General features: G+C 42.8%; 1 protein-coding gene across 6 annotated transcripts in view; it reads right to left on the minus strand.

The window, feature by feature from the left end:
• Nucleotides 1-17,238, minus strand: part of SUSD1 (sushi domain containing 1) — a 150,959-nt gene that overhangs the window by 125,550 nt on the left and 8,171 nt on the right. For all 6 annotated transcript variants that reach the window (XM_039475228.2, XM_074395177.1, XM_074395175.1 and 3 more), the window contains exons 2-3: nt 7,254-7,367; nt 864-1,019 (exon numbers count right to left, since the gene is read on the minus strand). In XM_039475228.2, the coding sequence (XP_039331162.2) occupies nt 864-1,019; nt 7,254-7,367 (270 nt within the window). The remainder of the gene's footprint in view (nt 1-863; nt 1,020-7,253; nt 7,368-17,238) is intronic.

Genomic DNA, 17,238 nt, shown 5'->3' on the forward strand with positions numbered 1-17,238 from the left:
TCAGTTCACACATGTGGGAAGCAAGCTCACACCTCTAACAGGGACAACTCTGACCTCCTGTGAGCCAACAGCCCAGTGCCAGCCCCTAGGTTAGTATGCTCAGAGCTGGGGAGTGCTACTCACCCCAAGAATTCCCCACCTGCAGTTATAGGAACCTACAGGAGGTATACCATCTCCAGCGAGTCCCTCCTCACTGTTCATTATCAGAATGATCAGGCCAGGAGTGGTGGCTCATGCCTGTAATCCCAGCACTTTGGGAGGCTGAGGCAGGCAGATCACTTGAGGCCAGGAGTTTCGAGGCCAGCCTGGCCAACATGGCGAAATCCCATCTCTACCAAAAATACAAACATTAGCCGGGTGTAGTGGTATGTGCCTGTAATCCCAGCTAGTGGGGAAGCTGAGGCAGGAGAATAACTTGAACCTAGGAGACGGAGGTTGCAGTGAGCAGAGATTGTACCACTGCACTCCAGCCTGGGTGACAGAGAGAGACCCTGTCTAAAAAAAAAAAAAAAAAAAGTTCAAACACACAGACCTGTAAAAAGAACATTACAATGGAAAAAAAAAAAAAAAAGACTATTACTATGAACTCCCCTAGACCCACATCCCCCCAGGATTCAATCGTTGTTTACATTTTGCCATTTAAAGTAGCTTATACACTAAAGGAATACTATTAGAGATACATAATCATAACACCTCAAGATATCTCAGCATACATCTCCCAAAATAAGAATATTATCTTTTATGCCCAATACCATTATCCCATCTAACAAAATTCACATTAATTCCCTAATATTAACAAATGCACAGTCCAGATACTATCCCGCCACCACCATTTGCCAACACCACAGCCCCCTTTTGAGTACCTGTACAGAAGGTGCCATCGTTGGGAATGAATGTCTTGTTGTTGTTTGTGGCTCGATATCCTTCCAGGCAAATGCAATAGAAGCCTCCCGGGGTGTTGTGGCAAGATGTGTGGTTCCCACAGACAACGGTGGCTCCAAACTGGCACTCGTTTTTATCTGTTGACACATAGACGAGGCGCTGGAAGAGCTATCAACCCCCACCGACTTCAACAGCCCAGACTGTCCTCCCATGCTATGAGCTCGGGAACCAATGCTCTGTGACCACACCTTAGTGATCTATTTCTCCAGCCTCTTCTTTCACGATGCTTCCCAGACTACAGGACCTGGACCCCTTGTAGTTACGTGCCAGGAGTGTATGAAACACCAAGAGAAATACAACACCTCAATCTGGCAATCCGTCTGATTTGAAAATTGGGGAAGAGGGTTCTCTTTGAACTTTTCCAAGCTTAAAAAGATGTTTTCAGAGACCTGCAGAAACAAACCAGCGGAATCTCACTTTTCCAGTTCAGCCTTTCTCATGGTTTTTCATGAAAGTCAGGGTAGGCTGATTTCACAGCCAGTGATTAACTGGAAATTTTGTTCTTTCTGAGCTGCCAGGAAACACAATGGAATTAGTGCTCCAGTCTCATCCGGTAGCAGGGCTAATGCAGGAGCAGGAACAGCTCATGCTAATGGTCAATGACCCATGAGAATAATGTTAGTCCTTCAGTGTGGGGGCCTGGAACATGGGTGCTCCGTGAGTCCCCAGAAGTCTCCCTGTTTTGAGATGGAGTTTTGCTCTTTTTGCCCAGGCTGGAGTGCAGTGGCTCAATCTAGGCTCACCACAACCTCCACCTCCCAGGTTCAAGCGATTCTCCTGCCTCAACCTCCCAAGTAGCTGGAATCACAGGCATACGCCACTATGCTCACAGCTAATGTTGAATTTTTAGTAGAGGCAGGGTTTCTCCATGTTGGCCAGGCTGGTCTTGAACTCCCGACCTCAGGTGATCGGCTCGCCTCAGCCTTCCACAGTGCTGGGATTACAGGCGTGAGTCACTGCTCCCAGCTTGGAGTGTTTTTAATTCAATAATATGACACTGAAAGATGCAAAATGAAAGTAAATCTCCCGCTCATCTCTGCCCCCTAGCTCAGGACTCAGCAAACTTTTCCTTACAGTATCTGTTGCAACGATTCACCTGTGCTCATGGGCACGAAAGCAGCCGTAGACAGCAGATAAACTACCAAGCAAGGCTGTGTTCCAATAAAACTCCACCTACAGAAACAGGCAGCAGGGCAAATTTGGCCCGTGGGACATAGTTTCCTGACTCTGCTCAAGCCTCTAATTTAAGATGAAACTCCTGTGACCAAATTGTTTCTGCATCCTTTTAGAGGTGATCTACCCAGTTAGCTTTTTTTTGGGAGAAAAACCATCAACTTATGAATTTGTAGCATTTTTTTGTTTGTTACTTCGTGTTTTATTTCACCACTGGGCCCCTCAAATTCATTTAATGGCCTCTCACAACTATAGTCAGTTCTTGCTCACTCAAAAGTACCCTACAGAAGATCTGGGTTTCTTTTTTTTTTTTTTTTTTTTCATTTTTATCTTAAAGTCACGCGGCGGCACATAACGATGGAGATACGTACTGAGGATTGTGTCATTAGGCAAGTTCATCATTGTGGGAACATCATAGGGTGTATTCACACAAACCCAGATAATACAACCAACTGCACACTTAGGTTATATTGTATAGACTATAGGCTAAAAACCTGTACAGCATGTTACTGTACTGAATACTGTAGGCAACCATAACACAGTGGGAAATATTTGCGTATCTAAATATATCTAAAAATAGAAACGGTACAGTAAAAGTACAGTATGAAATATAAAAAAGATACACCTCTAGAAAGCATTTACCAGGAAATGACACTTGGGGGACTGAAGTTGCTCTAGGTAAGTCATTGAGCGAGTGGTGAGTGAATACGAAGGCCTAGAAGATTAGGATACATGACTGTAGACTTTCATTTTTATACAGAGGTGAGTCTACCTCTGTCACCCAGGTTAAAGTGCAATGGCATGATCATAGCTCACTGTAGCCTTGAACTCCTGGGCTCAAGCAATCCTTCTGCCTCAGCCTCCCAAAGTGCTGGGATTACAGCATAAGCCACCACATCCAGCTTTTTATGTGCTTTTTTCTTCTTCTATTATTATTATTATTTGTAAATAGGGTCTTGCTTCATCACCAAGGCTGGAGTGCCGTGGTATGATCATAGCTCACTGAAGCCTCAACCTCCTGGGCTCAAGGGATCCTCCTGCCTCAACTTTCTGAATAGCTAGGACAACAGGTGCATGCCACCACACCAGCCTGATTTTTTAATTTGAAAAAAATATATATTGTTTTTACTTTTTTAACTTTCTTGTTAAAAGCCAGGGCACAGGCCAGGCAAAGTGACTCACATCTGTAAACTCAGCACTTTGGGAGGCCAAGGCAGGAGGATCACTTGAGCCCAAGAGTTCAAGAACAGCCTGGGCAACATAGTGAGACCTCATCTCTGCAAAAAATAAACCAAATTAGCCTGGTGTGGTGGTGTGCCTCTATATTCTCAGCTACTTGGGAGGCTGAGGTGAAAGGATCAACTGAGCCCAGGAGGCCAAGGCTACAGTGGGCCAAGATCACACCACTGCACTCCAACCTAGGTGACAAAGTGAGACCCTGGCTCAAAAAAAAAAAAAAAAAAAGAAAAATCCTAAGAAACACACACACACACACACACACACACACACACACACAATAGCTTAGGTCTACACAGGGTCAGGATCATCAATACCACTATCTTCCACTTCCACATCTTGTCCCACTGGAAGGTCTTCAAAGGCAAGAACACACACATGGAGCTATCATCTCCTATGATAACAATGCCTTCTTCTCTTCTGGAATACATTCTGAAGGACCTGCCTGAGGCTGTTTAATAGTTAACTTTTTTTATAAGTAGAAAGAGTACACTCTCAAATAATGATAAAAGCATATAGCATAGTAAATACATAATCTAGTAATATAATTATTTAGAGAGAGAGAGTTTCACACTCTGTTGCCCAGACTAGAGTGCAATGGCAGGATCTAAGCGCACTGCAACCTCTGCCTCCTGAGTTCAAGCAATTCTCCTGTCTCAGTCTCCCGAGTAGCTGAGATTACAGGAACCTGCCACCACACCCGGATAATTTTTGTATTTTTAGTACAGATGGGGTTTCACCATGTTGGACAGGCTGGTCTTGAACTCCTGACCTCAGGTGATCCTCCCACCTTGGCCTCCCAAAGTGTTGAGATTACAGGCATGAGCCACGCATTATTGTTTGTGCTGTGCTTTTATACAACTGGCCACACTATAGGTGTGCTTACACAACCAGCACTACAAACACATAATGCATTGTGCTATAACGTTATGACAGCCATGACATCGCTAAGTGATAGGAACTTTTCAGCTCCATTATATAATTTTTATGAGGCCACCATTGTATATTCAGTCCGTCATTAAATGGCACATGACTGTATTACATTTTTAAAATTTAATTGGCTTTGGAACATGATTCATCATATTAAAATTATCAGTGGGGCCAGGTGGAGTAGCTCACACTTGCAATCCCAGTACTCTGGGAGGCCAAGGTGGGCAGATCACTTGAGCCCAGGAGTTCAAGACCAGCCTGGGCCACATGGCAAAATCCCATCTCTACAAAAGGAAAATACAGAAAAATTAGCTGGGCATGGTGATATGTGCCTGTGGTTCCAGATACTCAGGAGCTGAGGCAGGAAGATCACTTGAGCCTGGGAGGTCGAGGCTGCAGTGAATTGTGGTCACACCACTGCACTCCAGCCTAGACGACAAAGACCCTGTCTGAGAGGAAAACAAACAAACAAAAATCTATCTTTGGGAAGATTTGCGAAAGAGCTTAGAGGGACAGGGCAGACTCTCAAGCCATGGTCAGGCCAAGTGTCCATCCCAGATTACAGAACACTATCCAGGTTTCAGAAACAAGTCCGGCTGTCCACAAAATGGAATACTCCTGTCCTTTGCTGTTGTTTTTGAAACATGACTCCTCTGTGGACCTCACCAAAAGAGACATTTTGGTCTGTAGAGGAGTCTAGAATTCTCAAGACCCTACGCTTAATACCATGTTATAGCACCTCTGGCACATGTATAACCGCACCTGCAATCTATGTATGGCACAGTCTCAGCAGGCCAGACACTGGGATATGCAGTGCCTAGGGTTTGGGAGCAGTACCACATAAATTAATAAAGGCCCCTCCACCCATTAAGAGGAGTTTCTTTGTTCAAAAATCAAAGGACAGGGCCAGCCTCGGTGGCTCACCCCTGGTATCCCAGCACTTTGGGAGGCCGAGGCAGGTGATTACTTGAACTCAGGAGTTCGAGACCAGCCTGGCCAACATGGTGAAACCCTGTCTCTACTAAAAATACGAAATTTAGCTGGGCATAGTGGTGTGTGCCTGTAATCCCAGCTACTTGGGAGGCTGAGACCAGAGAATTGTTTGAACCCAGGAGGCGGAGGTTGCAGTGAGCTGATATCACTCCACTGCACTCCATCCTGGGCCGTAGAAGGAGACTCCATCAAAAAAAAAAAAAAAAAAACCAAGTCAAAGGGCAGACAAGAACGCAGCTAGCATTCATGGGAGGAGGAATTCCTTTGGGAAGGGAACAGAAAAGTTTGCTCATTCTCAACTTCATTTCTATCTCACTGCTAGCAAGTACAGGTGAGGAGTGGGAAGTTGCGAGGCGTTAGGAGAAATACCCACCAGAGCCTCAGACTGCAGGGCAGCCAAACTTCTCATGGGTACAACTCTAAAAAACAAGAGTCAAAGAAGCCTTAACTCCAGCCCACAGAATGGACAGTGGTGAGTGACTGTAAAAGCTTGTGTCTGCAAAGTAGAAAGTGACTTTTTGAAGACAAGACAAAATTGGTGGCCAGGCACAGCGGCTCACACCTATAATCCCAGCACTTTAGGAAGCTGAGGCAAGAGGATCGCTTAAGCCTAGGAGTTCAAGACCAGCCTGGGCAATATAGTGAGACCCTGTATCTACCAAAAATGAAGAAGAGGGCGAAAAGGAAGAGGAGGAGGAGGAGGAGAAAGAGAAAGAGCAGGGGGAAGAAGGAAAAGGAGAAGAGGAAGAAGAAAAGGAAGAAGAGGAAGAAGGAAGGAAGGAAGGAAGGGAGTGAGGGAGGGAAAGGAAGAAAGAAAGAGGAGAGAAAGAGAAGGAGAAAGAGAAACACTAGCTGGGCATGGTGGCAAGATTGTAGTGAGCTATGATCATGCCACTGCCCTCCAGCCTGAGAAACAGGCCCTGTCTCAAAAAAATAAAATAAAGATAATAAATAATTTGCTGAAGCTTTGAACTCCTGGGATCAAGCCATCCTCCTGCCTCAGCCTTCCGAATACCTGGGAGTACAGGTATGTACTACCACACGTGGCTAATTAAACAAATTTTTTTTAGAGATGGGGGTCCCGCTGTGCTGCCCAGGCTGGTCTCAAACTCCTGGCCTCCAGTGATCCTCCCACCTCAACCTCCAGAATAGCTGGGATTACAAGCTCGAACCACCGTGTCTGGCTGCTATTTTTCTTTAGGAAGAAAAAAAAGCACACAAAGATATCACAACAAGGTTGTATATACCATTTATCTACAACTGTAAGGTAAAACCATCAATATTTTTAATGCATCTAACAAGGTTGCTGGGAGGAAATTGGAAGATTATTGCAACATTTACTATTGTAAAATTGTTGTGGAAGTCTCCCTCTCTCTGAATCGAGCTTGAATCTGGATAGTGTCTGACTGTCATAGCATGGTGGATGTCATAAGGCAAACAATAATTTCAGTTGCTTCTAACCTAAAGGCTTTGAATTTCTTTAAGTCTTCTAAGTCCCTAAAAGTATCACAACTACCAAAAATTTGGAGGATGAATTCTGATAGACGTAAGACCCAAAGCAACAGCATTTTACCAATTAACCAAAAACTCCAAAGCAAATTGTTTTGTTTTTTCCTCATGGTACTAATATAAAGAGTTTTACATCAAAATAACCAGAGAAATTAAGGAATGCAATATTCACTTGAGTTGCAAGGTTAAACTTAAGACTTAAAACAGATGTCAAATTTGTGTTAGGTCCCAGAGTTTCCAGCGATTCGACTTCAATGACCTCTAATGTGAGGAATACTATCTTGGAAACACTAGAGAATGAATGTATCCAAACGCTAAAACAAAGACTTATTATAATTGACAAAACTTCTCATAATAAAAATATGTGAACAAAATAACAACATTCTCCCCCAAGGACATCAGCTCTTTAACACAAGAGAATCTTGTTTCTTGATTCAACGTTTCAACTCAACCCAGGATTCAGAACTTACCAATACACTGAGTCCTCCCGTTGCCCACAAATCCATAGTTGCAAATACAGATGCTCTTCCCTTCTCTTTGCTGGCATGTGGCATGTTCATGGCAAGTGGCACAGACATCTAAACCTGAATCATAAATTGTATGTTTCAGAAAAAGAAAAATGCAAGATGAGACACTTGTAGTTAGTGGACATTTACAATGGAGAACCAAAATTTGCAGACCAAAATAACACAGGACACACCTAGTCTCATCCTTAAAAACCTTCAGTGGCTGTTTAGTTCCCACAGAATAAAGTGTAAAATCCCTTCCTCTGTATAGCAATCAATGTCTTCTTCTTCTTTTTTTTTTTTTTTTTTTTTTTTTTTTTGACTCACTCTGTCACTCCAGGCTGGAGTGCAGTGAGTGGTACAATCACAGTTCACTGTAGCCTCAACTCCTGGGAGCAGGTGAACCTCCCACCTCAGCTTCCCAAGTAGCTAGGAATGTAGGCACACACCACCACACCTAGCTAATTGTTTTGTTTTTCTGTAGACACAGGGTTTTACCATGTTGCCCAGGCTGGTCTGGAAATTCTGGGCTCTAGCAATCCACCCACCTCAGCCTCCCAAAGTGCCGGGATTGCAGGCGTGAGCCACCATGCTGGGTGGCAATCAATGCCCTTAGTGGTCTCACTCCAGACACAGTCCTCAGCCTCATTGTTTCCAAGCCCCAACCACACATGGTACTTGCCAGACAGCAGAGGCTGACTACTCTTTCCCAAACAGAATATCTGCTATCCTACTTGCATGCCACAGTCACGATACTCTCTGTACCTAAAATGCCTATGCCTTCTTCTCTACCTAGCTAGCACCTATTCATATTTTGAGACCAGCTTAGGGCAGGCGTGGTAGCTCACGCTTGTAATCCCATCACTTTGGGAGACTGAGGCGGGCAGATCATGTGGTCAGGAGTTCGAGACCAGCCTGACCGATATGGCGAACCCCCATCACTACTAAAAATACAAAAATTAGCCGGGCATGGTGGCGCCTGTAATCCCAGCTACTTAGAAGGCTGAGGCAGGAGAATCACTTGAACCAGGAGGTAGAGGTTGTAGTGAGCTGAGATAGTGCCATTGCACTCCAGCCTGGGTGACAGAAAGAGACTCCAGCTCAAAAAATAAATAAATAAATAAAGACCCAGCTTAAATGTCACATTCCCTCTGAGGTCCTCCCTGCTACTCCATTTTTTCCTTTTTTTTTTTTTTTGAGGTAGAGTCTGACTGTTGTCCAGGTTGAAGCACAGTGTCACGATCTCGGCTCACTGCAGCCTTGACCTCCCAGGCTTATACAATTCTCCCCACCTCAGCTTCCCAAGTAGCTGGGACTACAGGCACACGCCACCACACCCTAATTTGTGTGCTTTTTGTAGAGATGGCGTCTCTCCCTATGTTGTCAAGGCTGGTCTTAAACCCCTGAGCTTGACGGATCCACCGGCCTCAGCCGCCCAAGAAGCTGGGGTGACAGGTGTGAGCCAACGTGCCTGTCCCATTCCTCCATTCTTAAGAAAACGAAATGCGTCTTCCTCTGTGCTCCCCTAACACTTGCACGCTCCCCAATCAATCATGTTAATGAGTCATTACATTTGGTTCTAGCTTTGTCTTCCAAGCTCGGTATTAGGAATGAGCCGCTCAAGGATAGGGATGATATCATTTGCCCATATGTTACGATGGCACAGTGCAGACACTCAATATATTTTTATTGACTGCTTGGATAGAGAAATCTGAAATCCTACTTGCTGCAACTCAAAAAGCAATTGGAGTGAAGAGGAATAGAGCTGCCTATTACTCTACTCTTTTTTTTTTTTTTTTCAAGGAAAAAAATGTGTTTAAGATGACAGTGACATAACAGCCAAGTCCCAGTAGGATGACCAAATCCCAATTATTGAAATAAACAGCAGAATTGTTTGAGGCTAAAACTTCAAAAACATCCAAATCTACCAGATGGTGAAATATGGCCGAAGATCAAAAAAGAATTTCTACCCAAGGCTGTGTGGTATATTGTGTTTCGCTCTCAGTGCCTCTGTAATTTCAGGAGTGACCTAGTAAAGAGAATCTTTCCGGCATTGAATTTCGTTTTAGTTTTGCCTTTGTTATCACCAGGTAAGACAGCCTAGCCCTTAGGCTGCTCCAGGCATGAAACTAACTGAGACTGTGGATTTCTAAACATTCTAACCATGCTGCTGTTTTTTTGTATTTTTTTTAAAAAATAAAAGATAACACAAAAATAAGACAAACACTAATTATCACTAAGTAATGCCAAATTAGCCATGGAATATTTACAAAATTTATTATATCTCAGACCGTAAAGAAAAATGCCACAAATTCCAAAAAGTAAAAATGTAAAGGCCGAATTATCTGACCACATAATAATGTAATAAAACTATCAAGCAAAACGTAAGACTGGCTTCCCCAAAAGAAACCTACTTGCAAACCACAGAACATTCTCCTAAATAATTCTTAGGACAAAGGCCATATCAAAATTGAAATGGTTCACACTAGGTATAAAAACATATTTACTCCAGAAAATGTGAGTTTTATGTGTTTTTATACCTTAGGAGTATACTTTAATGAGACCTTTAAAATGTTCACCTTTTTCAAATTTGTTGCATTTTCCTTTATGGTCTGAGATAGAATACACTTTGTAAATAAATATTCCATGGTTTATTTGGTATTACTTAGTGATGATTAGCGGTTTGTCTGATTTTTGTGTTATCTCTTATTTTAAAAAGGAACACACAAAACAGCAGCATAGTTAGAGTGTCTGGAAATCTCCCAGCTTGCTTTCATGCCTAAAAAAGAGAGAGAAAAGCAGGCAGCCAAGGGGAAAAAATAAAAGAAACACTAGAATTTTAACACAAGAAGCCTGAAAAAAGAAAAAAATAAAATGGGGATTTAGGGATTAGTAAATAAAATTTTAAAGATGTTAAAGAATTAGAAAATATTATCAAATACACTGTGGAGGGTGGAATGAAAAGACTAGAAAGGTATAAACCCTGGGAGAGAAGATGATGGCAGACAAAGGATGTCAACAGTATTTCAGAAGATGAGAAAGAGGCCAGGCAGAGTGGCTCATGCCTGTGTTCCCAGCACTTTGGGAGGCTGAGATAGGTGGATCACTTGAGGTCAGGAGTTTGAGACCAGCCTAGCCAATGTAGTCTCTACTAAAAATACAAAAATTAGCCAGGCATGGTGGTGGGCACCTGTAGTCCCAGATACTCAGGAGGCTGAGGCAGGAGAATCACTTGAATCCAGGAGACCAAGGTTGCAGTGAGCTGAGATCATGCCACTGCACTCCAGCCTGGTTAGCAGAGTAAGACCCTGTCTCAAAAAAATAAAAATAAAGAAGTTGAGAAAGAGACAGATGGGCCAGATACAGTGGTTCATGCCTGTAATCTCAGCACTTTGGGAGGCCTTGATCCCAGGAGTTTGAGACTAATCTGGGCAACATAATGAGACCCCATCTCTGTTAAAAAAAAAAAAAAAAAAAAGAAAAGAAAAGGATATGGATGCATGGTAATTGTCTTAGCACAGAGGAAGAACTAAAAGCCAACCCCAGAAAGGCCCAGGAAGCAGAGTCTTGGCAAATTTCAGAAGATAGACATAAGGAATAGGAATGAAAGTTCAAGGAACTGGTTGAAAATGTCTGCAAGGAGTTGTTAAATCCCCAGATTCCTTCACTGACGCTGCACAAAACATAATTTTACAACTGGGAGGAAATGGACCAGAAGGCTCCAGATTAGGACAACACCCGAGATAGCACCACTGCACTCCAGGTAGGGTGACAAAATGAGACTCCATCTCAAAAAAATAAAAATTTCAAAAAAGTAATGACATGCAACTAAAATCTTGGAAATACTTCCTAAATAATGGATCCTGGGTCAAATTAAAAAACCCATTTGTGATGAACACTAAAATGAGGAACATGTGAACATTCTCCCCAATTAAATTTGTAGATGGAATGCAATCTTGGCCAGGCATGGTGGCTCATGCCTGTAATCCCAGCACTTTGGGAGGTCGAGGTGGGCAGATCACCTGAGGTTGGGAGTTCAAGACCAGCCTGATCAACATGGTGAAACCCCATCTTTATTAACATACAAAAATTAGCCAGGTTCAGTGGCATACACCTATAATCCCAGCGACCCCAGGGGGCTAAAGCAGGAAAATTGCTTGAATCCAGGAGGCAGAGGTTGCAGTGAGCCGAGATTTCACCACTGCACTCCAGCTTGGGTGACAGAGCAAGACTCTGTCTTTAAAAAAAAACAAAAAACAAAAAAAAATGCAATCTTATTAAATACCCTAAATCTTGGGTACAGTGTTGCAGTTTGGGATGATGAAAAAGTTCTGAAGATGGATGGTAGTGATGATTGTACAATATACAGCTTGCCTCTCAATTGTACACTTCAAAATAGCTAAAATGGTCAGTTTGCCTTATCTCTACTTTAAAACAATAGTAAGGAAATACTGAAAATTACACTTTTTACTTTAAAAATCAATTCTATTGAGATATCATATGCATAAAATAAAACATCCCCATGTTTAAGTGTACAGTTTCAGAGGGTTTTAACAAATGTACACAACCATGAAATAACTGCTAACTCAAGATGCAAAACACACAATGCACAATTTGCATCTGATGATAATCTGATAATACATGGTGCACAATCTGATGATAAACATTTGCTTTGTTTTCACTTGGGGACTAATATAATTAAAGCTTTGATGGCAAAAAACGGGAGGGAAACACAAATATCTATAGGGAAATCATTTTGTTTCTGGATCCCCAATTTCTCGCGATGCCATTGAGAGACAGTAGATAGCAGGTACATAGCTTTAGAGAACAAGTAACTAAAGTAACCCAAGCTAAGGAAGCCTATAAGAATTTTTCATTGAAAACCAAAGAAGCCCATTATAAAATACTACCCCAGTGAACAGACAACACAAACACACTGTTCAAAGGCTAAAAACCGTAAGCAGACACTGAAATCACACATAGATGTGTGTAGTACAATAATGGACATAAATGTGATACTATTGAAGCAACAATACAATGTGTGAAATTAAGTAATTTAAACTTAAAGCTCTTGGAACTTCAAGTTATACCAAGCCTTGAGAGGACTGTGGCTATAGAGTTTGAGTCACAAAGTATACAGCTGCAGCTTCTGCCTTTCTCTCCCCCTGTAAATAATTAAGACCAAAAGTCACCAGAGATTCGACCCGCTCAGATCCAGATCGCTACCTCTCCTCAAGGAATAATAAAGTAATTTACTTGGAATGTAGCAATATGTAACCAACCAAATCCTGTGGCATATGCATTGATCTTGTATAGAAAATATAATTCTGCTACAATTTCTACATAAATGAAACTGCAACTTCCCCACTTTAGAATGAAACTCCATTCATTTGAAGTCAGCGTTTCCCAGTGGCCACACTCAAGTTTTATGCTTGAATAAATTCTATATTTAATCATACATTCTGAATCTCATTATTTAAGGTTGACAAATGAAATTTTTAAATTTTTTTTCTTATATAAAATACTTGTCTAGGGTAGGGTGCAGTGGCTCACACTTGTAATCTCATCATTTTGGGTATTTTTTGTTTGTTTATTGAGACAAGGTCTCACTCTGTCACCCAGGCTGGAGTGCAATCGTGTGACAACAGCTTACCGCAGCCTCCACCTCCTGTGCTCAAGCTATCCTCCCTCCTCAGCCTCCAGAGTAGTTAGGACTACAGGTACATCCCTGTAGTCCTAACTACAGGTGTGGTTAAAAGATTAACCATACCTGGCTAATTTTTTTTATTTTATTTATTTGTTTTTTTAGAGACAGGATCCCACTATGTTGCCCGGGCTGGTTTCAAACTCCTGGCCTCAAATAATTCTCCTACCTCAGCCTCCCAAAGTGCCAGCCTGGTCAACATAGCAAGACCCCATCTCTACAAAAAAAGCTTTTTAATTAGCTGGGCATCGTGGTGCGTACCTGTAATCCCAGCTACTTGTGAGGCTGATGTGGGAGGATCTCTTGAGCACAGGAGATCAAGGCTGCAGCGAGCTTTGATTGAGTCACTGCACTCCAGATTGGGCAACAGAGCTAGACTGTCCCTTTAAAATTTTTAAAAATAAAAAGCATGTTGTTATGCAGAATTTATATAGCTCCATTTGCAAAAACTCAGCTGGGTGTGGTGGCTCATGCCCATAATCCCAGCACTTTGGGAGGCCAAGGCGAGCAGATCACTTGAGTCCAGGAGTTCGAGACCAGCCTGGCCAACATGGCGAAACCCCGTCTCTACCAAAAATACAAAAAAATTAGCCCAGCATGGTGGTGGACACCTGTAATCCCAGCTACTCAGGTGGTTGAGGCAGGAGGATCACCTGAACCCAGGAGGCAGAGGTTGCAGTGAGCCAAGATTGTCCCACTGCACTCCAGCCTGGGCAACAGATCAAGACTCTGTCTCAAAAAACAAAAACCTTAACATCAGCTGGAAAATGACTCTTTCATGTAACTACTGAGTAAATCTAATAAACATAAAAAAATGAAGTGAAGAGGTGGGACTCACTCTGATAAATTAAAGGAAGTCTAGTCTGAATTAGTGAAGGATATAATAGAAAATGTTTCAAAAGAAACTGAATTAAGTTCAAGTTTATTTAATAAATAGGCCCAGACAAACACATGGCCTTAGAGGAAGGCAGCCAGGTATAGAAGAAGCACTGGCCTGGAAAGCTAGTCAGAACTGGATCCTAACTCTAGCTGAATCTAATTCACTGTGTGACCTCGAGCACATCACTTAACCTTTCTGGATCTCAGTTTTTTCATCTTTAAAACAAGACTTTGGGCTTCTCAAATTTTAAAGTGCATTCAAATCACCTGGGGAGGCTGGGGCAGGAGAATTGGAGTGCAACGTTACATGAGCTATGATCATGCCACCGCACTCCAGCTTAGAAAACAGAGTGAGATCCTGTTTCCAAAAAAAAAAAAAAAAAAAAAGGAAACTCATCTATCTCATAAATATACACACCTACTATGTACCCATAAAGATTAAAAAATACATACATACTGAAAAAGAAAACTACCTGTACAAACAAACAAAACACACACCTGGGGATCTTAACCTTTGTTAAACTACAGGCTCCAATTCAGTTGGTCTGGGAGAAGTACTGTATTTTCCAGTTCTAACAAGCTCACAGGTGGATCACATTTTCAATAGCAGAGGATAAACAGCTCCCTAAAGTCCTTTCTCCCTCAAGTTCTGACATTTCCTTCTTTTTTATTTTTAACTTTAACTTTTGTGAGTACACTGTAGGTATGTATATTTATGGGCTACATGAGATGTTTTGATGTGGGCATGCAATGTGTAATAATTACGTCACGTAAAATGGGATATCCATCCCCTTAAGTGTTTATCCTCTGTATTATAAAAAGTATCCTCTGTATTATAAAAAAATTTTAAAGTCTTTTAGTTACTTTAAAATATACAATTAAATTATTATTGATTATAGTCACCCTGTTGTGCTCGGTCTTTGATACTTTTTTTTTTTTTTTTTTGAGGCAGTCTCGCTCTCTTGCCCAGGCTGGAGAGCATTGGCACAATCAGAGCTCACTGCAACCTCTGCCTGCCAGGCTCAAGTGATTCTTGTGTCTCAGCCTCCTGAGTAGATGGAACCACAGGTGTGCACCACCATACCCGGCTAATTTTTGTATTTTTAGTAGAGATGGACTTTTGCCGTGTTGGCCAGGCTGGTCTCAATCTCCTGACCTCAAGCAATCCACCCACCTCAGCCTCCCAAAGTGCTAGGATTATAGGCATGAGCCACCACACCCAGCCTTTTTCCCCTCTTTTGACACAGGGTCTGACTCTGCTGTGCAGGTTGGAGTGCAGTAGCATGATCACAGCTCACTGCAGCCTCGACCTCCAGGACTCAAGTGATCCTCCCATCTCAGCCTCCCAAGGAGCTGGGACTACAGGCACGCACCACCACACCTGGCTAATCTTTGTATTTTTTTTTGAAAGATGGGATTTCACCATATTGACCAGGCTAGTCTGGAACTCCTAGACTCAAGTGATTTATCTGCCTCGGCCTCCCAAAGTCCTGAGATTACAGGTGTGAGCTACCACACCTGGCATACACTTCATTCTTAGGGTATCTGTTTTAATGACCTATTAAGAGTAATTTATTTAGATGAGATACACACATCAAAAAAAGAAAAGAAAGAAAGAAAAGAAGGAGAAAGAAAGAAAAAGAAAGGAAGGGGAAAGAGAAAAAGAAAAAAGAGAAAGAAAAAGAGGAAGGAAGGAAAGAAGGAAGGAAGGAGAAAAAAGAAAAGAAAGAAAGAAAGACAGCCTGGCCATCATAGAGAAACCCCATCTTTAAAAAAGAAAAAAGAAAGAAAGAAAGTTAGCATAAGTATAACCCCAAAGACAGTAACTGGCACGCAGTAGAATTTGTCTCGATACATGTTTGTTCCCCATACCGGTAAAAAAACTAAGAGGGGTCCCAGGCTATCAAGGCTTCTCAGACTATCTGCAGATGAGAAGGCGATTTCTGAAGAAATACAGGCAGGGGTGCTTATTATTCAGCCATGATGAGCCTATTCCGCAGGACTTTGCAGGGCAACCCTCTGGCCACAGGAGTCCACTGTTCCACAGCCTGGGGCTCAGTTAAGAATCACCTGGAGACAGAGTGACTAACGTCCTCGTTTTAATACAAACAGTCCTGTGTCCTGGGAAACCCCTCAATTCTGTGCAAACCAAGACAGTTGGTCATGCTTCCTGGAGATCCTGTTAAAACACAGCGTCCCCAAAGATTCTGATTCAGCAGGGGAGAGGCAGGGCCTGAGACTCAGTGTTTCTAAACTGCTCCCAGGTGGACCACACAGAGAGGTGCGCCGGCAGACTACCTCAACCTCAACCTCGGGGACTGGAGTCAGAATCCGGGGGAAAGAAAAGGCAATAATGAAAGCAGTCTTTCACCAAGTCTCGACTGCCACAGAGCACAGCTATGGGACAAATGTAATAGAATAACCCAAGGGAGAGGAATTCTCCGGGCCAGAGAAAGAGTGCTAAGCTTTGCTACGATCTGAGGGGCAGGGGGTTCTCGGTCCCCACGTCAAGAATGGCTTTAGTTCTGTCATCAGCACACTCAGGGCCTGAAAGCAGAGAGGCGGTTGCCATGCAGTAACCGAGGGAACTGCTGCAGAGGAGAGGGACCCCGAGGGATGTCTAGAATTACTGGTAGAGAAACAAAGTTGAAGAGCCCAAAATCTGAAAGGAGGAAAAGCCTGACAAGTGTTCTTTGTTACTATTACCATATCCCCCAGCTAAGGCTGCTGACCTAGGTTCACTGCCTGTCTCAGCTCTGAAGTCATGACCCCATCTAAAACTACATCTAACAATGAGAGCCTGAGACAGGTTTTGGTGTCTCACCCAGGGTCAGGGTTCTTCTCTGAACTCCAAGTTGGAATCTTCTCTCCTGTTCCCTAGTGATGTGATTTTAGCAAGTCAAACTGTCAGTTCTCCAATGTTGTTGTTGTTTTCTGGCTCACTCTGTCACGCAGGCTGGAGTGCAGTGGCACAGTCGTGGTTCACTGCAGCCTCGACCTCCCAGGTTCAGGTAATTCTCCCACCTCAGCCTCCCAAGTAGCTGGGACCACAGACATGCACCACCATGGCCAGCCAATTTTTTATTATCATTTTTGCAGACACAGGCTCTCCCTATGTTGCCCAGGCTGGTCTTGAACTCCCGGGCTCAATCGATACTTCCACTAGTCTCCAGAAATGCTGGGATCACAGGCGTGAGCCACTGTGCCCAGCCAGGTCTCTAATTTTAATCCATGAGATGAAGATGTTGTGGTCAAGATTAAATGAGAAATATAAACGCTGTATGAAGTGTAAAGTAATATGCAAATGTGTGAGATAATTTACATGAATATTTGTGTCCATTTCCATAGATTTTGTTACTATCGTTA

Source organism: Saimiri boliviensis, chromosome 2 (assembly GCF_048565385.1).
Source record: "Saimiri boliviensis isolate mSaiBol1 chromosome 2, mSaiBol1.pri, whole genome shotgun sequence".
NCBI lineage: Eukaryota > Metazoa > Chordata > Mammalia > Primates > Cebidae > Saimiri > Saimiri boliviensis.